This window comes from Ambystoma mexicanum, chromosome 2p (assembly GCF_040938575.1).
Source record: "Ambystoma mexicanum isolate Mex_15411 chromosome 2p, UKY_AmexF1_1, whole genome shotgun sequence".
NCBI lineage: Eukaryota > Metazoa > Chordata > Amphibia > Caudata > Ambystomatidae > Ambystoma > Ambystoma mexicanum.
This window is the reverse complement of record NC_090923.1, coordinates 770,321,189-770,342,655: the sequence shown is the minus strand read 5'-3', so window position 1 is coordinate 770,342,655 and position 21,467 is coordinate 770,321,189. Positions and strand designations below refer to the sequence as shown.

The 21,467-nt window shown below is 50.0% G+C and overlaps 1 protein-coding gene across 2 annotated transcripts in view; it reads left to right on the top strand.

Moving 5' to 3' along the window:
* LOC138566775 (cytochrome P450 2A4-like) overlaps window positions 1-21,135 on the top strand; it is a 758,785-nt gene extending 737,650 nt beyond the window's left edge. For both annotated transcript variants that reach the window (XM_069644423.1, XM_069644424.1), the window contains exon 9: window positions 20,720-21,135. In XM_069644423.1, the coding sequence (XP_069500524.1) occupies window positions 20,720-20,901 (182 nt within the window). In that variant the 3' untranslated portion in view covers window positions 20,902-21,135. The remainder of the gene's footprint in view (window positions 1-20,719) is intronic.
* The last annotated feature ends 332 nt before the right edge of the window (window positions 21,136-21,467 follow it).

Below are 21,467 nucleotides of genomic sequence, written 5' to 3'. Positions count from 1 at the left end.
TTTCGGTGTAGGAAGGGGTGTGGTGTGTAGGTGTGCTCCTTTTGTACTGGCCCACTCTGAATTGCATACACCTGTGGGGGGGTTGTGGTGTGTGGGTGTGCTCAGTTTATACTGGCACAGCCTCCATTGGCTCCACCTGTGGGATTGTGTGCACCTGTGGCAGCTGCCTTGTATCCTGCTTGCTGTATGCGGGTGGCCCGCGATGCCTGTATGGCCGGCATCGTGCAGCCCGTGATTACCGGCTTCGCGATGCCGGTATGTGCATATATGCGTGGGTTGGAATTACCCCCTATTACCAGCATGCCAGTATTTGCTCCCTGAAGGTGCGTGTGTACGTGCCTATGCCGCTATTGGCGGCACCGTTGTTTAGTATGCCGCTAATACCGGGTTTCCAGGTCGGAATGCTATGGAACGGTAAACGATGCCGGTATTACCATACCGCCATCGTTTTTCCCTTACCGGCATACCTCGTATTGAGGCACACTGTCAGATTATACGTGACAATGTAATACTCTGAACATTTGGGATATGAAGTTTAGTGATAACTTGCCTTCAGTTTTAACTTGGAGAATATTTGATTGACGAGAAATTAGAACAATCTTTTCAACAAATGGGATAGTAAATAAAGGCAAAAACAAGTTATCCTGCAGGAAACGCAGCATTGCCAACTTTAATGATGAGTAGAAAGGGGAATTAAGAATCTAAATATTGAGATTTTTTTAAGATGGCATTCTTATTCGGAGATGTTAGTAATCTTCTATAATGCGATGCCAAATAATGTAACCTGATTGCTCGGAGGAAACGTAGTTTTGGCAGAATAATCCAACTGAAAAAAAGAGAATTCCGTTATAAATTACATGAGTTAGGACAACTTGATGAAGCAGGTAAAATGAGTGCCAGTAAGTCTCTTAAACAACAATATAAAAGTTGGATATGCCAATATAAGAGAAATATGAACCAAAAAGATGCAGAATCTATGTTAAGAGCCTTGTCTTGTAGAAACTCAGCCAATATGTTTAGCTTATTTAACGCAAAACGAAAGCACGCAGGTGAATTCAATCCAATGTAGTAACCCTAAGGGGGACTGAAGCTCAATTTTAGACTAAACCGGTTTTGCCCGAGCTAATATTCAGTAACACGAAAAATGAAGGCCGGTGATCCCGAATATTTAGCCACAACGAAGATCACACTCACTAGGTAAACTGTGTAAATGGCCAGCAGTGTAAGGTGAGACAGGCACTGTGTGTGTGATCAAATTCTTTAAGTTTGTGGAGAATTGCATATGAGGGCCATCATGTATTTTTCAAAAAGGCTCAACCCAATTGTTACACTTAATCCAACCACTGGTCCAAGAAAAAGGACAGAGAAAAATGCTAGCTGACCCTACCTAACTTGTAGGCTAGTTGATGAGCCACCTGTATATCAGGTGATTAAATAAGAGGCTTTATGAATGTAATATTCCTGGTTCCATGTTTTTTCATCAATAGTAATTACTTTGTGTTGATTTACAACAAAGTAATAACTTCAGAGTGTTATTTCAAATGAATTGTTTTTAAATGTGGGGGTTCCCCCGTCATGCCCCCCCCACTTCCTCATGCCACCCCTATCCTCTTCATTACTAACCCTGCCGAAAACACTTCCCAATCCCTTTTTACCCTGTAACCCGTAAATACCCATATTTATTAAGTAATTTCGAAGTAGTTACTTTGTAGTAAAAGTCCATGAAGTAATTACTGTCAATGAATGAACTGGATACAATTTTCCGAATGAACTGGAAATTGATTATTAGGTAGATAATATATTATGAGATTACTAAGTGCCAACAACGAGTATGCTCGTCCTTTTTGCATAGACTGGCATAATAGTCTGGGGTTTAAGGGGTTAAATCAGATTTTAACTATGATATATAAATGGTTGTGATAAACAAACTTTTAATAATACCATGTAAAGAACAGAGGGAGCTATATTAGTTTGGCTTCTCATCCTTCTTTTTAATTATAATGGCATACACGATACTTCATTGTTCAAATTATTAAAATACATTTTTAACTGATGTGTAATATTATATTATGGGCCTCATCACGAGTTGGGCGGTATCCTGATTGGGATACCGCCCAACTGTATTTGTGTTACCGCCCACCCATCTGGTGGTATTACAACCGGATCACGGGTTGGGCGGTAAAAGTAATTCCCCATTCCCTGTTGGGTCCCTTGGACTCAATTGGGGATTTTCGGCACAATTACTGCCGGAGGTATTACCGAGCAGTAATTATGCTGAGAATCAGCATTTTTTCTGGCACATTAACCACAGCTTAAAGCTAGGCGTAAATGCTACTAAACTCGAGATTGGCGAACCCTTAAATGAGGCGGTAACACCATTACCACCGCATTTAAGGGCTACCGCCCAACTCGTGATGAGGCCCAATGTCCTTTTTAAGTCTTTTTCTTTTGTTTTTTCTGTTTGTGAAAGGTTCATATGAGCCAATACATAATACAATTTAGAAAACACAAAAAAAACTTGTATTATTTCCTCAATCGGTCTTGGTAGGGTTCTTTTAAGTGATACAGTGGGGGTCATTACAAGTTCCGGTGGGATCCGACCAAACGGATTTACCATTACCTGCACTCGATCTTTCGGAATTTCGGGCAGATTTCGAAGTGCCAGTAAGGTAAGTAATTCCCCATTCCATGGAGTCCTGATTACGGGCACTGGAATTACCGGTGCCAGTAATTCTGTCATTTTTTTGCCAGTGGGAGCAAGATTTACCGCCCGCCGATTATTAGTTTGACCTTTTCATGTAAAAAAAAAGTCCAAAACTTTAAATCTATTATTGACTAACTATAAGTAATATGCAGCGATTTTACAATGTTTTAGCCAGTTCTCCGTTCACTTTGTTGTTGCTACCATTTAAAGAAGCCTATTGGGCTTTAAAGCGATAGTTTGACCTTTTCATGTAAAAAAAAGTCCAAAACTTTAAATCTATTATTGACTAACTATAGGTAATATGCAGCGATTTTACAATGTTTTAGCCATGTCTCCTTTCACTTTGTTGCTACCATTTAAAGAAGCCTATTGGGCTTTAAAGCTAATACTTTGCATCTTTACGGCAGGGATTGAAATTGGGATTTGTTGACAGGGAACAGAAAGCAGTTCCTGGGTATCCGGTATAACCAGTTAGGCAGGAGCTACCTCTGAATAAAAAGGTGCTAGTACAGAGTTTGCAGAAAATCTAACTTTGCACAAGATACAAACTCTAATTTGTTGTCCATTTACGGGCCGATTCATGGAACAAATTTGCGTGGGAAATCTTGGCGCAAGCCAGCAAGCGTGAAAAAGCAAGTGCATGCGCACGCGTGCGATTCATGGAAGGGCCTGCGCATGTTTACTGCGGGATGTGCGCCAAATTCGAGCGTGGCGCGCATGGGTGCTCACGTCACAGCAACATCCCGAACGCCGTGCGCGACGCGTACAGCGAAAGTGCACAACGTCGGCGCACACACCAAAAAGGGGGCGGGACACAGGGCGTAACATGCAGAATGGGGAACAACGCGTGAAAAAGAAGGCGTAACTGGGGAAGTACTGCAGGGAAATACATGGAACGCCCACACGCACGCGAACAACACATATTCATGGAATTGAATACGGGAAACCCGCGCACGGTAAAAAACACGCACAGGCGTCAACACGTCCTCCACACGAAGGCAGGCGGAAGCATCCCCGCGCACAGTATAAAAGTGCACGCAACAACAAACACGTATATACAGCTACAATGAATACCCCATTTGTCGCAGCACTGATCTTGGGACACCGCAGGAGGAGAATAGCCAGGCCCCGCATTTTTTTGCCCCGGACCAGCCTTTTTGGGATGCCTGATGACCAGGTCTATGGCAGGTATAGGTACCACCTCATATCATCCTAGACCTGGTCAGGGAGTGGGAAGATGACCTTACATCCCCCACCTGTGCTCCCAAGCATTGAGCCCCTTGGAGAAGGTGCTCAATGTCCTGCATTTTTTGGCCACTGGGTCATTTCAGCGGACAACTGCCATAGTGGGGGGGTCTCACAGCCCACGCAGTCACGCGCCTACACCAGGTGTTGGCAATCATGACTTCACACCCCTCAGTCCGCAGGCACATATACATGCCCAGAACACCCACAGAAAGGCAGGCCGTGGTCCAGGAATTCAACAGGGTGGCACACTTCCCCAAAGTGCTCGGTACCATAGATTGCACCCATGGGGCCCTACGTCCACCTAGGGCCACTGAGCACATCTATCGAAATCGCAAGCACTGCCATTCCATCAACGTGCAGGTTGTATGCGATGCAAAGGGAATCATCACCTCTGTCTATGCAAACTACCCTGGCTGAACCCAAGACAGTTTCATATACAGAATGTCCACCCTGAGCCGGGCCCTGGAAGCTGGGAAGCATGGAAAGCATGGTGACACATGTACAAATGCCTGTGCACATGCATGCATGTCACACACAGACAAATACACAAACCCAACTAATCACAACCATCATCACCTCCACAGCGGACAGTGCCTACCCTCTGAGCAACCACATTATGACGCCAATCCAGAACCCCACCACACCACCCCAGGTAAGATACAACGCTGCCCATATTGCAACCAGGGCCATAGTGGAGCGCACATTCGGAGTGCTCAAGTCATGCTTCCGCTCCATTGACCGCTCTGGCGGCCAGCTACTAAATGCAGCCCCAGTAGTGTGCAGGATCATTGTGGCAGCATGTGTCCTGCACAATGTTGCAACACAGCAGGGTGCACCGGTGGACATGGTGGTGCCCCCACATCCCCAACCACAGGCACAGGCGCTGCCCATGGGAGGGGAAAGGGCAAGTGGCGAGGCAGCCCGGACCCAGCTTGTGGCCACATTTTTCACAAAAATTCCCACCCCTGCGGAGTGCACACAGGCCCGGCACATACCAGGTGACAATCGATGATGACAAAGAGACAGTCAACGGTCACAACCTTACCACCCTGCGGATGTTGCCATGGAAGTGCTACATTGTGTGCATCCCTAGCTACTCAAACATAACCAATCCCGTGTGACCAAAAGGAACACATGCGAGGTGTGTATCACCCCCCCACCCCCGCAAAATAGGCCAGGACAATCCCTGGTATGTCACCCAAACCCTCCCAACCCACATCACCCTTGTCTGCCACACCATGACATGACATGCAACAGCAAAAGCCCAACACATGACCAATAAGATACAAAGTAACATGTGATAAATGGAAAGTGGCCCGAGACAATGATGCCTGACATGGAATCAGATGAAATGACTGACCAACAACCTCCCACACATACCAAGTCATACACAAATGCCTTGCACCAGTGGTAGCTTGAACACAGCACTGATTGCCTGTTCACATGCACATTGGGCAAGGCAAAATCGCTACTCCCGAACCCGGGTGCTGTGTGTGTCTCCTGCTACACACTGCTCAGCATACAGCACAGTGAGCAGCCATTGTGTTGGGGATACACCTTGAGCATCACATGAAAAGGACAAAGAAAAAAAATAACCTATTGACGCATGTACAGGATCCCCAAATGGTAATTGATCATGCGCTACAGGGACACAGCGTGCCCGAGGAGGCAATATGTGTGCACCTGTGGGCATGGAAGGGTGGTTGTACGTGTGGTGGAGCATTGTGCAACTGTGTGTGTGTCAGTAGGGACATGCACTCAATATATGCATGTGAAATCAAGTGACGTCAGTGCCCTGTATACATTACACGTGAACATTGCCCATGTGTACACCCCAGCATGTCAAACCACACCAATCCCCTGAAACCTGAAAAGTAAACACAACACAGGAACAGGCATTGACCAGCAGAACACATCATGTACATAGTACCCCACAATTACAATGTCAGAGAGTGCACAAACACTGTAGCCCAAGCTTACTGTCCAACAACAAAAGGCCCTCCCTCATATACACATCACCATGACCTTCTGAACAACTGTGTCTGGGGTATTTAGCCTTCTTCCTTCTAGTCTGCCTGACTACAGGATCCTCCCACCCCTTGGTCTACATGTTCCACCTTGCGTGTAAATAGGGTCCAGCCCCCTCAGAGACCACCTTGACTGGTAAAAATACCAAATGGCAGAGAACTCCAAGAAGCCAAACCCCAAAACAGGGAAAAAGCCTCTATGCACCAGGAAACCCTGGAAGAGTCTCCAGTAGATGACTTGAAGTTGCAAAAAATGCCCAAGCACATGTACAAGCAGAATGCTAGAACAACCAAGGTAGCACAGTTCAACAATGGTTCAACAGGATGGGTACCATATCAGTACACAACATACAATGATGATGCAACAACTGATGGGTAGTGTCACAGCTCCAGTCGCCAGACGCAGGAGTGGCACAAAACAACCACCCCCTCCATGGTCTGGGTGCCTGCAAGATAAAACTTACACAGGCCTCCCAGACCCCGGCGGGGAAAGAGGGTTAGGGATCTGTTGTTTGGACAGGCATTGGTATTCAGGATAACCGGAAAGAGGGGCAGGAGAGGGGAGTTGGATTGGCAAGGGAAAGTAGGCAAAATACAAAATACAACTATTGACAATAACAGATACTCAGAGAAACCATTTTCATCATGCACATTGTACCAAATGAGTCAAATGCAAGCCAAGGAGAGACTTATCTCTGGGGTGAGTGCTGGCCTCCTGCCTGCGCACTCGCAGGTCCGGTAACAAGAGCAGTTCAATGCTGCAAACAGAGCGTGAGTTACTAAGCTGTGTGTGTTTACAAAACACACACACAACACCATTCATGCCCCAAAGTAAGTGACTTCTCCACAAACAAACACTCTTGTCTGCTGCTTTGTACGTATACGTTAGCTTGCCCCTGTGATGGTTCATACACTGTCAATGCAGTAAGGCAGGCGCACATGGGCATGCAGTAAATGGAAGACCAATGCGTCAAGATTCACACATGATAGAATGGTCCCTGGATGAGCTGCTAGACGAGTATAGCGAGGTGCGACTTCAGTCCAAGTTGTGTTCTGGCAGCCGCGGATTTCAATAGGTAGTGCACGTGGCAATTTGCACATGCAAATGATATGCACTGCACACAAGTCTGTGCCTCGCTGGGTGTCCCTGTCCGCTGTATTAGTTTCTGGCTAGGAACGCTACTGTGCTAATAACTCAGCTTCTATGGAGCAGGGGAGACTCGAGGATGTGTGCGACGGCCCCTGCGTGTGCCCCTGACAACTTGTAAAGATACTTGGCATTTGTCCCTCAACGCAACTTAGCTGTACTGTGCGCTTGTACAACAATGCCTGCCCAAGCTCCCCAGCACTGGCGCTACACAGCATGCATATGCAAGTGGCCTGGTGAACGGTTGGCTGAGGTGTGGCCCCTTGTGCTGCTCACCTTGCTTGGAGCTCCTGGAAACACATCTGCTTCTGTCGGACGTCTGAGCACAAGCCCTGTGCTTCTGCCTGCACACACATCCTCACGTCTGCACCACTGAACGTGGCCAGGTTTCAGTAGTACTGGGCCCTGTGTCTGCTGGCAAAGGTAGTCTGGAGGCTAATTTTCCTGCAGATAGTGCAGAAAAGATATTAATAAGGCTTGAAAGTTCCCTGTGTGTGTGTCTTCATGCTGGTTGTCACTGGGCCATGTTAGAGACCTACATCCGAACTCCTCCCACCATCAGTGTGACTTTGACAGGCAAAGGGTGCAGTCTACTGTCTACAGCATGAAATGCATCAAGCACATATACAGGCAAGAAAATAACATACATCACAATCCACATCAATTAATGGAGATATCAATCATGTAGTCACCCAAATTGATTACAGACATGCCGTGGATGAAACCCACTCAATCCACACTAGGGGTGTTAACACAAGTAGTACAGCAGCAGACAGGCCACAGATATGACAAAAGTCCAAAGCCCTTGTGTAAATGTTTGTTACGCCGAACCATCCTTGCGAGCCCATGGATAAGGGAAGCAGGAGTGGCCTATGTGAGTCAGGACCCTAAACTGCAAACACATACATGAGACAAGCTTGAAGGGCCCAGCTGGAACAGACAGTGGATGCTTTCAAATACCACAAAGCACAACACCGTCACATGAATGCACAATAGATAAGCAATTTTAAACTGTATTAACTAACTAAACTAACAATAAAAATCAAAAATGGCCACATACGATCCGGGGGGAGGACACCCAGCAGGGGGGAGATACAGGGTGCACCTCAACACCCACATGCGATGATGTTGAGACAAAAAAATAACCTCCATGGGCTCAAGGCCTGCACAGCCTGACCTGTGTGGGAGATAACTCGTCATCCTCATCACCCTCTGGCTGAAAAGGTTGACTTGGCACAGTACCCTGACCACGCCTAGGCGCAGCTTGCCCCTCATCGGCAGCAAGTCTGCGGGACGGGTGAGCCTGGTTCTGTGTGGTGATGACACGTAGGTCAGCATGTAGAACCTTGCGTGATACGCGTGCTTCCTCTTGCAAGGTAACACGTGTAACACAGAGTTCTTCCTGCATGGCCTGGCTGGACAACTGGTACACCTCCCGGCAAGCACATAGCTCAGCCGAGATGGTATTCGCTAGCTGCTCCATCCTCTCCTCTGACCGCGTCCTCTGGGACATCAAGAGCACAGCCAGAGTAGATTTGAGGGATTCATAGTCAATCCTCATGGCCTCCATGTGTGCCTCTGCGTGAGCAGCAATTGCTTGATGCAAAGACACCATTTCAGCCCAGCGTGCCCTTTCTGAGACCGCCATGCCCAGCCTGAGCGAGTGGGCCGTGGACCTTGCCACCCGCTGCTGGAGTTCCACCTCCCTAGCAGGGGGTTGCACGGATTGGGCCACACATTCCATGCTCCCAGCGATGTTATCAATTGCTGCCCCCTGGTGTTCTGAATTGGCAACCATGGCTTGCTCCCACTCAGTATACCCCAGTGGCGCACGGCCACCGCATTGCTGGCTTGACACCTGCGGGGCCCAAGGAGCCGACGTCCTTGTTGGGTTGGCACCACCCGCGGCAGCAGGACTACATTCCTCCATCGAGCTGATGCCCCAGGCACATCAGCAACTGGAGTGGAGGTTGACCCTGCCTCCCGTTCCACCACAGGCGGAGGTCCGACCACCGTCTGGCCCCTCAGTGCAGGTGTCGCGGACAGAGGAGCGTCCACATCAGAATCACTCACCCCTGACGAATGGACCCGATGCACATCCAACTCAACATTGTCATCAGAGTGATCTTCCGAACTAGACTCATTGCCAGCCCTAGACAAGATGGTCTGTAACACAAGTGGGTTCTCGTGGCCTACCACCCCACGATCCCCACTTGTGCTGGGTTGCTGGTGTGATAGCAACCCTGTGTCTGGCATGACAACACCATCCTCTGGCTCCATTGCGTCATCATCTGAAAAGTGGATAAAAGATATTAGTACACATGTCAGAAGCACATAACACCCACACACATAGACATCACGTTGACAGCCAACACATGAAGCAGACATGTCACACACAAATAAGAACCTGGCATGCATCCAGTGGCCTTGATATGCAAACACATCCCAAAAGCGGAAATGGATGTGTCTAAATAGCAAAGCCTACACAATTACAAAATGTAGCATATGAACTCCATCAGACACCACCTCTGTCAGGCACGTCACAGGCAGAAAAGACAGATGGCAACTAAGAGATGCAACACACCATTAGCATTTCTGAACTGCAAAATGACCACTGCTGCAAGTGATTCCAAACACACAATGCCACAGGTACCATGCATGTAGACATGCATCACTAAAGCAGCATCATCAATATAGCTACATCCATCTGCAGCTCGGCCCGTACCAGGTGGCATGGGCCATGTAGATATAGTGAATGTCACAAGCAAAGCAAGGGCCTGCAACCAGGCATGAGTGACCATAACGCCCTATACTGTCCGAGCTGCAGGCCATGAGGTTTCCACACCACCCCTCAGGGCCTGATTGAGCACATTGGGCTATGAATGTGCCCCATTACATCATTCCGTGTGGAAATCTCCACGGCCAGGACCCACCATAGTAGCTAAGTGGGCCTGGGCATACAGATACTGCACAACAGTGAACCTTTGGGATCATGCCAGTTCCACATAACATGTGCAATGCAGAAATTTCACCAGCATAAACGTATATCAACTACATATTAGTCAGTCAACAATAAAGCTGCGGAAGACACATGTGTAAATGGACACTTTCACAAACACATAAGTGAGTACTCGCAATGTTGCACCACACAACGTTGAAGCTGCTTGCATATGTACATGTGAAAGCGTTCAAAAAAACCCATTTCCCCATACACCTGTATTGTGAACATGACCAGCATCCAATACACCAAAACAAGCAGCTATAACGCTGCTTGCTTTGATGTATGTGGAAGTGCACACATACACACGTGAAGGATGCTCCACAGTCATCACAACCCGATTGGCAGGCTACATCCAATCAGTTCCCTATGCCAGTTGGTATAGGCCGCACATTGACCAATAAACTCATCTAAACAACCACTAGGGAGTTCCAATACTGAGTATATGTGTCACAGGCTGCACCTGTGCCCGTCGCATACATGACAGAGAAGGGATGAAAAACAGTCCATATATGCCAGGTGACTTTGACATTGCATCAGTGAGTAGGCATGTAGAAGGGTCTAACACGGCTCAGAAGTGGGTTGATGCAGTGCAGAATGTGTACGTGACCCACTATCTACATGAACAAGTATATTATGATGTCTAACGATACACGCGAAGGCAGTTCAAGCGCAAGTTCAGGCATCACGTGCATGGCTACAAGCAAACCCCCCACACCCCTAAGTGAAAATGCAGGGAGGCATTGCATGGCAGCAAAAGGGTTACCAGTGACCTGTGTATTGCCAGACAGTGTTGACTAGCGTCAATTGCATCATCTGAGTCAACTGACAACACAGCAGATGATGATGATGGGACAGTAAGCAGGACACATGATGAACCCTCAGTAGTACACCCATGTGTGCAGAAGCCACTACACCAGTTGAACAGAGTCAGTGGGCCTGAAACAGGGTGAGGCCTGTACCCCACACAGACTGTGACACCCTAAACCTGTGTGTGATGTTGGCCTGAGCCAGAGTGGGCATGGAATGGATGATCAAATGCCATGAAATGTAGGTCATCCTGGACACATACTACTATGATCATCCTGTCAAGGACACATAGGGGCATGCATGGAATGCACATGGAGCATGAATGGGCACTCATGTCCCTGTGGAGCATCTGCCATCTGCACAGTCCAAATGAGACACCCTGCATCAAGGACAGAGGATGTACCCCACTGCATGTGTCTGGCAGGTTGGCTGGTGGAAGTCTGCATGTACACAGGAGCCTTGAACAGGCCATTGCAGTATGCCAACATGATGCACACCAGTGCCATGGTGAAATTGTGGTGCAGGGGAGGTGGAGGGGCAAAGGAGCATGCCTACATGGAGTACCCACATGCAGGCAGAAGACACATGCACGTCAGTCATGCAATGACATAGTTCCAGTGCTGAGATGAAAGACACCCCATGCTACATGCAGAAGGGCCAGTGAGCTGGAACATGGACCGGAGGGGCAGCCGGGTGAGTAGCATGTGAGTTGGGTGCAAGTGTGGCCATGAGGACAGTCCCCATCTGCTCTACATGATCAGCATCCTGCACAGCAGGCACGCATCATTGAAGCATTGCATGACTTGCACATGGGAACCATGTACACATGACATGTAGTGGCTGTCAAGCACAACACATCACACAAGCAAACCACACATGGCCTCGATAAACACGCAACAACACTCACTGGACACAGGCATCAAAGTCCAGCATCCCTCCCACTCCTTAGACCATTCCTGCTGGTATGAACTCCACAGCGACAGACTCGTGCAAAGTGAGGTCTTCCTCCTCAGGTGATGGCCCACTGCCAGTCACCAGCGTCATGTTGTAATTAGAGGCACGTTTCGCCTTAGTACTGCGTTTGAGGTCATCCCAACGCTTTTTGCACTCTTGAGCTGTGCGCACCTCATGGCCGAATGCACTCACACGATCCGCAACTTGCTTCCAGTGGGACATACAATGGGCAGCAGTAGTTTGACAATTCGGCCCCACTAGCATATCACGGTTGTGGTCCTGCACGTAGTCCACAAGGAAGTCCAGTTCCTGCATGCAGAAAGGCTTCTTCCTCGATGTGCCGGAGGCCGGAGCTGTGTCTGGGGTCAAAGCCTCTACTGCAGGTGCAACCTTCCTCCTCTTGGACAGTGGTCCGGACCCTGGCTGGCAAATGCAGCCCTGATCAGTATGGGCTGTGGCGCTGGTGGGTTGAACTGAGGGAGTGGCAGGTGGAACGAAGACGGAAGCCCTGACTTGCGTCAGTGGTTGCTGGGTGCCCTGGAATGAACCCTGCGCAGCAACATCTGTTGTGCCAGGGTCATTGACCGGGACTGTCCTGGATGGTAGACACACAACCGGGGTGGTGTCGGCTGCATCTGCCCATGCACTTACCAACACCCGGCTGGTCGGGGCACCAGATGACATTACTGCCGGACTGACACGTGCCTCGGTCAGGGCAGCCCTGCGTGCACCTACGGTGTGCCTCCTGACCTCCTGGGAATCTTCCTGGGACTCTTCAGGTGCCAACGCAGCCTGCGCTGGCAGACCGTAAGCCTGGGTGGTGGTGTCCACAGCTGCACCTGCAGCTATCACTCCCCTTGGGCCCGTGGCAGTCGATGAAACGGACTGCCGGGTCACATGGGTGCCAGTGCCAGATGCAAGAACTGCATCTCCCAGAGCCGCAGGGGGTGGTGGCATGACTGCACCAACACGTGGCACAACATTGTGCCGAAGTGGTGCACCCCTGCCTCTTCCCGCTCTGCAGCCACCCTGGACACCCTGGAATCCCCCTACTCCCTGGTCACCCAAGCCACGTCCCTGACTACGCCTGCCACGTGGAGTACACCCAGCTGAGGCGCCCCTTACCTTTAGTGGCCTCCCAGCCATGGCACAGATGTAGTAGTGCCGGCACAGATGTAGTAGTGCCAATGGGAAATGTACACAACAATTGTCCTGGGCAATTGGGGTGAAGAGGGTGGGATACAAGATGTTACCAGCACCCCTGCACCTGCAAGGCTGTATGTGACCCCGGTGATAAAGTGACGGGTCACGCAATGCTCAGGCACCCCAAAACTGCAGTAAAACCATGCACGCAACCCCCGGTAGCCCACGTGTGTGGAATTAACCTGCCGCAGTACGCTGTGGCACCCAGGGACATAAAAAACATGTACGCGTGGGACACGCAGGCTACTATGACCTCGAAAATGGGTACGCGATACACAGGGGAACCCACAGTTGGAAAAATAGCATGCGCCACTCAGTGCCAGACTAGTGTGATAATGAAAAACACGTGTAGCCAATACCCCGCCAAAATAAGAGATACTTCCTTGATCCGCTGTGAAGTTCTGATTGCGCGCGAAACAACACAAAGTAACAACACACGTCGGTCTCCATGAAAGGCACGTACAGCGAACTGCTGGCCCTGCTCACCTTTAACCCGTGCTGAGGGAAACGCCTGTGCACGTCACTTCACTTACGCGCTTAGGCCCTTTCCTCAGATTACACGCATTTACACGCGGACGTGCTGTTTTCTCACGTGCTGAATCACTATGCACCCGTGATGAGGGGAACGCCCGCGTATGTTAAGTCACACACGCGCTTACACGCTAAGGGCCTTTCCTCGAATTACACGCCGACGTGCAGTTTTTTCACCTGCCTGTTCACTCCGTATCAAGCTGGCCACACGACAACACACGGAAGACCACGCTCCTGCCCAGAAGGCCTAATTACTGCCCCCCAGAGCCCTGAGCAGCCTCCCACAAGCCATCTGTTGCTGTCTGCCTGCCTGCTGTCACCGTGCCCAGCCAATTTGTGCCTGCACATCTGCCATCTCCCGGGGTCCAGTTGCTGTGACCACCCCTGCTGGAACAGAGGACTCCCGACTGGTATTCCATCGCTCCACCGCCCAGCCCCAGGACCCAGTTGCCCACCAACACCTGCTGAGAGGCAGAGGGCTTCACTTCCAATGAAGTTGGCATCCTGGTGGAGCAAGTCCTGGGGCATTATGATGCCCTCTTCACACCATCGCGCGCCGACAAGGAAGGACAGAGGAGGATCTGGACGGACATAGTGGGTGCCATCAATGCAGAGGGGGTGGCACCCCGCGACATCAAACACGTCCAGAAGCACTGGGAGGACTACAAGTCCAGGACCCTCAAGAAGGCCCGTCGCCTCTTAGCGCAGCGGATGCAGTGGGGCGCAGGGAGCAGCTTACCACCCAGCAGATGAGGGTCCTGGAGTGCATTCACCCGGTGCTTCACCACCAGATCCTCAGGATGCAGGCCCGTCTGGAGTCGAGCGGTAAGTGGCCATGCACTTATGTTTGAAAAAGGGCATGTTGCAGTGTCCTGGTAGTTAGCTACTTGGCTGCATGTGTGAAATGGGTCATGTTTGGATATGTGTGTGCAGGGACATGATGGTGCCACATGTGAGTCCAGTCAGGTGTGACCCACATGAATGGTGCATCTGTAACAAAGCATAATGAGGAGCAGCGTGCGGAACGAACACATGTATGCATGCCTGTGTCTGTAATTTGACATGTTTGGGATGTGAGAGATGTGTGCTGTTGACATGGACCTGCATGATGTACATGTCTGTGTGTTTGAGTAGTGTGTGTGCCATGGATGCATGACACATGTTGATGACGATGTGTTAATTCACTGATACAGCCTAGTCATCCCTGTATCCACTGTGTCCGGGGGTATACCGTGCCAAATGCATGACCCTCCGGTGACGCGTGTGCATGTGACCAGCATGTCCAATGGTGCATGTGAGGCCAACCAGCAGATGAGGGTCCTGGAGCGCATTCGCCCAGTGCTTCACCACCAGATCCTCAGGATGCAGGCCCGTCTGGAGTCGAGCGGTAAGTGGCCATACATTGCTGTGTGAAACAGGGCATGTTGCGGTGTGCTGGTAGTTAGCTACTTGCCTGTATGTGTGACATGGGCCATGTATGGATGTGTGTGTGCAGGGACATGATGGTGCTGCATGTGAGACCAGTCATGCGTGAACCACATGGATAGTGTATGTGTTACAATGCAACATGCGGAGCAGCATGCGGAATGCACACATGAATGCATGCCTGTCTCTGTTCTTGGACATGGTTGGGGTGTGAGAGATGTGTGCTGCTGTCATGGACATGTATGGTGTACATGTCTGTGTGTCTGAGTAGCTGGTGTGTGACTTGTAAACGCCATGGATGCATAACACATGTCTGTGACGATGTGTTGATTCACTGATGCAGCCTAGTCATCCTTGTATCCACTGTGTCTGGGGTGTACGAGGCCAGATTCATGAAACTACAGTGATGTGTGTGCATGTGATCAGTATGACCCATGATGCATGTGAGTTTCATACCACCATTGTATGTTTCAACAGTTCCTTGGACATGGATGCAAATGTTCATTGGATGCACCATGCCTGTTTCTGCATGTGTGTTGCCTGCACTGACCCATGTGTTGTGGAGGGACATGATGGAAGTGACGTTTGACAGTGCCACTCATGTGCTATTGCTTCCTGTCTAGGGGACTATTGTACAGTACCCTGATGCTTGTGTTCTATGTCTCCCTCTACACAGCGGCGAGTGAAGAAGAGGGCGGAGACGGCACTGTGGAGCAAAGCGGTGGGGATGCCTCCACTGGCCGATGACGCAAGGGCCAGTCACCCTCCTGGGAATTACCATCATCCGGGAGCGAGGGGACTGGTGCCGCATCTGCCATTACAGCTCTAGCGGAAGGGGCGGGTGAGCCCCCAAAGGGGCTTGTGACGGCAGAAGACGGTGTGGAGCCATCCAGGTTGGTGATGTGCACAGAGGAGGAGGAGGCCACTACTGAGCCGCACATGGGGCCTGGTGGGGGTGGTACCACTGGTGCAAGTGGTGCAGTCCAGGGGCAGGGGCAGGAGGCAGCACAGGTCGCCGTGCAGGGGCCTGTGCATGTCACTGTCCCTGACACTGTGACTGCACCACCATGCACCAGCAGGGATGCCCCAATACAGGCCGTCCACAGGTAGGGGGGAGGTCCACGTCATCTGGCACTTCTCTACCTACGGACGAGGGGACCTGTGACCGTATGGAGTCCACCCTAATTGGTGTCGCGTTGCGCACTTGTAACATTCGTGATGACTGCGTGCTTCCTGGGGGGACCACGCACGTCATCACGAAGAGCTGCGTGCCAATGTGGCCCAGTTGGGAGGGGCCATGGTTGGGGGTTTCCTACATGTGTCGGCCACTCTGGCGGCCCTCTCCTCCTCTGTGCAGACTATGTGCCAGTCGTTCTCCATGCTGTCTTCCCGCCCAGATGCCACCAGGGCCCCCTGTGGACCTGCCCCGACCAATGCAGCCAGCTTGGTGGAGATCCCATCCCTGCCACAGTCGAGAGTCGGAGGTCCATCAGGGGTGGACACCCCAGCAACTGGATCCAGCATATGGAGGATGTGCCGGCATCATCGGGCAGGGCAGGTGCACGACGGCGCCGGTGGATTCCATCAGCACGGATGCCGTCGAGCTGGCAGAGGCAGTTGCGTCGGAGGCAGCAGCAGGCTCAACGTGGGAGGCATCATAGCTCGGGGCCATCAACATCAGAGGGGCAGGCATCGGCCGGAGGGCAGGAGTACCCTGGAATGGGAGTGTCTTCCGTGTGGCAGCGGTTGTGCCAGCGGATAGATGTGGAGCGGTGGCGGGCGGTGAAGGCATGGCTCACTATGATTAGGGCGGAGAACTCCATGCGCAGGGCATTGAGGCGGGCTGAGTGCCTCGAGGCAACTCGCAGGGAGTTGGAACCCGCCATGACTGCATCCCTGTGAGACCTCGAGGACAGGGAAGAAGCCCGCCTCTGGGACATCGACGTGGAGTTCGATGTTGCCCTGGCCCGGAACATCACAGAGTGAGCCGTAGGACTTGCCCGCCGCCATTGTATATAGTTCATTAGTCTTAGGTTTCCTTTGTTTTTCTTTTATTTTGGAGTTAATGGACATTGCTCTACTTCGTGTATATAGTTTTTTCTTCATAGGACTTTTTTGTGGGGTCCTTTTGTTTGTGGATCATGGACCATTTGGACTTCAATTGTATATAGTTGCAGACTTGTACATACTTTCTTTTTCTATAGTCCCATGGATCAATGTTTTTTTTTTGGATAATGTTTTTATTATGGTCATTGGCAATGGACCACTTTTTTATTGTACATGATTTTTCTTTTTTTTTAACTTCATTGGATTTGCAATTTCTTTTTCAAAATCTGTCATTGCACATTGATTTTCATTTTATAATTCCTCCAAGTCAGTTCATTATGTTTTTAATAGATTTTTTTCTAACTTCTAAATTGGTGTTGTGTTCTGTCATTGGTTTTGTGCATGTCTCATTGAACATTTCCTAAGTCATGTGTTGCCACTGTGTGGCTCCGTTGTGCATTCCTGCATGGGCATGGTGGTTCATTTAGACTATCATGGCATGGGTAATTTGGGAGTGGGTTCTGTGGATGGTTGCATGCTTGGATTGGGGGGCAAGGGGGTTCAGGGTTGGCTTTAGGGACATGGGTCTGTTTTATTGGGACATGTTGTTTGTTGGGACATGAGTCGGGGCCTGCTGGCAGACGCCCGACAATGGTGGGTGGGGGTGCAGGGGAACATGTGTCAGGGGCCTGCTGGCAGGGGCCCGTCACTGCTGGGCGGGTGGGGGTGCCGGGGGACATAAGTTGGGGCCTTCTGGCAGGTGCCTGTCAGTGCTGAATGGGTGGGGGTGCAGGGGGACATGTGTTGGGGCCTGCTGGCAGGTGCCTGTCACTGCTGGGTGGGTGGGGGTGCAGGGGGACATGTGTTGGGGCCTGCTGGCAGGTGCCCGTCACTGCCGGGTGGGTGGGTGTGCAGGGGGACATTTATCGGGGCCTGTTGGCAGGTGCCCGTCACTGCTGGGTGGGTGGGGGTGCAGGGGGACATGTGTCAGGGCCTGCTGGCAGGTGCCTGTCACTGCTGGGTGGGTGGGGGTGCAGGGGGACATGTGTTGGGGCCTGCTGGCAGGTGCCCGTCACTGCTGGATGGGACATGTGTTGGGGCTCACAAGTGCATGGTGCCATGTGGTCTGCCTGCGGGGCATGCCAGGGGTGGATGGGCTGCCTGCAGGGCATGGCCAGGGGTGTAGGGTAGTCCCCTGTGGTGTGGGCTGCCTGCAGGGCCTGGGGAGGGGGAGGGGGCACACCCGGGAGGACCCACACTGCCAAATCGCATGTAATACTCCAAGCGCACCCCCGGAATACACGTACCCCTCTCGTGCTAGGGAAAACACGTGTAAAACTCCCAGCGCACCCCTCAGAATACACGTACCACTCTCGTGCTAGCGAAAACGCGTGTAAAACTCCCCGCGCACCCCTCTGAATGCACGTACCCCTTTCGCGCTAGCGAAATCTGGTGTAAAACTCCCTGCGCACCCTTCAGGATACACGCATGCAGCCCATCCACCCTCCCCATAACCCACAGGCAGCCCATCACCCCAGTGCATGCCCCACAGGCAGCCCACACCACAGCGGGGACTTTTCCCAAGCGTTTTTGCTAGCACGAGAGGGGTACGTGTATTCGGAGGGGTGCGTGGGGAGTTTTACATGCGATTTTGCTGGCGCGAGTGGGGTACGTGTATTCTGAGGGGGGCGCGGGCAGTTTTAGACATGATTTCGCTAGCGTGAGACGGGTATGTGTATTCTGAGGGGTGCGCAGGGAGTTTTACATGCGATTTCATTGGCGCGAGAGTGGTAGGTGTATTCTGAGGGGTGCGCAGGGAGTTTTACATTCGATTTCGTTGGCGCGAGAGTGGTACGTGCATTCTGAGGGGTGCACGGAGAGTTTTACACACGATTTCGCTGGCGCGAGAGGGGTATGTGTATTCTGAGGGGTGCACAGTGAGTTTTACACGCGCTTTCGCTAGCGCGAGAGGGGTACGTGTATCCTGAGGGGTGCGCTGGGAATTTTACACGTGTTTTCGCTAGCGCGAGAGGGGTACGTGTATTCGGAGGGGGGCGCAGGGAGTTTTACACGCGTTTTCTTGGTCGGGGGCTGTATGCTGGTCCACTGGCCTTTGCGCCACCATGTACTGGATTTGTGCGATGTTCATGGCTCACAGGGCGGGGTTGGGGGTGTAACTGGCGCTGCTGCAGGGTCGCTGCGCCACTCTGTGCCACCGCTGGTTATGGATGTTAAAATCCATGAATACGCTGTGCGCTGAAATGGGTTTTGGCGCACGCGACTGGCGCAGACTGCCACACGTGCACACTGTGCGCCAGCCATGTGCGCCACTTGTGTGCTGATTTCTATGAATTACCCCCTTAATGTCATCTAATATGCTCTAAGTGCATTCTTTATTGTACTTCATAACCTTCCAAATACATACATAGATAAGAAATCACATAGCTAGGTTTGTATGGCACCACGTGCCCAAGGAGTTAAAAGTAGTTTCTGGTAGCTGTTGGTATCAAGCTAACCAGGCTCCTATTGGCTATAACCAGGAGCTAAATAGCTCCCAGCTCCTGGCAATTTCGAACCCTGCAACAGCATTATCTACAGTTAGTCCAAAAAAGGTAGTAACATTTGGATTTCTGTATTTTTTAAAACTGGACTAAAAACTTTGCTTGCAGATGTAACAATCCAAATAGAGCACTGGTTTACAAATATTGGAACTTGTCTTCTTTTTCTGAAGTATTGCTGGTCTAGAATTCAGATTACTTCTCTAGATAAGTGTGTAGAATATTATCTTGACTTTTACTCTGAACAAATTAACATTTCTGAGGGTCGTGCTTTTTCCTATGTTTGACTAGAAAAACTTAATCCAGCATTTTTCTAATTGATTTCAAAAAAGTGTCACGCCCCAAACTATCTATAGCTTGACTAGAATGCAGAATAACTGAGTATTGGTCAGTGCCTCGTTTTCGAGAGGTTGTAAAATGTCCGTCCATGAGGCATTAGAACGTGCAGAGGCAAGCTGTGTGCTCGTTTCACTGCTTCAAAGATATTTTGATGTGATGGAAAGGTGCTCTGTGCAAGTAAACTAACAGCATTTCCATCTGCGTCAGCTTTAAGTTTTGTTGTTGCTGCCCTACTCTGCTCACATCTGTAATCTGAGAGCATTTTCCGCCTGGGGTAGGCAATGGCATGGGAAACTAGGGACCACTTGGAATCCATTGTAATCATCCCCTCCATGCGAAAAATGATGATAAACTGAAGAGTGCATCAGAATCGTGGTATTCTCTGCTGGATGCACCAGCATTATCAAAATGAGGGGATGATATGATATTGCATTTATAACGCACCTATACACAAGTGTATCAAGTTTCAAGGATGAGTCCGAAGACTCCAGAAAGCATATAGCAAACAATGAAATTGGGAAACTGAATTGTTCCCAAAACATTACTTCGGATATCTTTGTAAGACACTACAGTATCTCACTTGAGGGTCTATGCTATAGGGGCATGTTAAGGCCCATATTTTGAAGCAAGACATTAGTGGCATGTGAAGATGCTAATTGTCCTACATCAGTGAAGCTCATTCAATAAATAATTATTCAAGTAACAGGTTTCTCTTTTTCCTACCTCTAGGAAAGCGGAGCTGTCCTGGGGAGGGACTTGCTCGGATGGAGCTGTTTCTGTTTCTCACCACTCTATTACAAAACTTTAGACTGAAATCTCTCACCGATCCTAAGGATATCAACATAACACCGAGATTCACTGCTTTTTCTAATTCACCAGAGCCTTTTGAATTATGTGCAATTCCTTTTTGAAACAACACAGGAGAGTGCCATCAAATGCAATGTGAAGAAATAACTATTACTGCAAACAAAGGCTATATTGTAAAACATGTTATCATGTATTGGGAGATAATTATACAAACATTGATAAAATACAAAACAGTATATGACTCTTGTGTTGAGCTGTTGGCCCCTTTTAGAGAATGAGGTGTCCTCTCTGGATGTTTTAATAAAAAATAAAAACATGGATTTATCCAATGGTTGCCACCTTTGACCCCACCATTGAGAGGTAAAGATTGGGATCTCTATATTTAAAGGATCAGTCTAATATGAAAATAGATATCGAGCTAAATCATGAATGAGGCCCTCCTGAGTGGGTAGCTTCTCATAGAAATAGCACTGGTAAATCAGCAGCACTGGATGTGCTTTCATAAGGGTTGCTGTTCGGTTATGAATTGCACCACTCGGAATGCACGGAACAGATAGAGGGCACGAAATGCACACTTACAAAATGATTCGTGTGCATGGAATGGTCTGAAGTACATACAACGATTGGAGTGCAAAGAATGGTTGGAGTGCATAGAATGGTTGGAATGCAT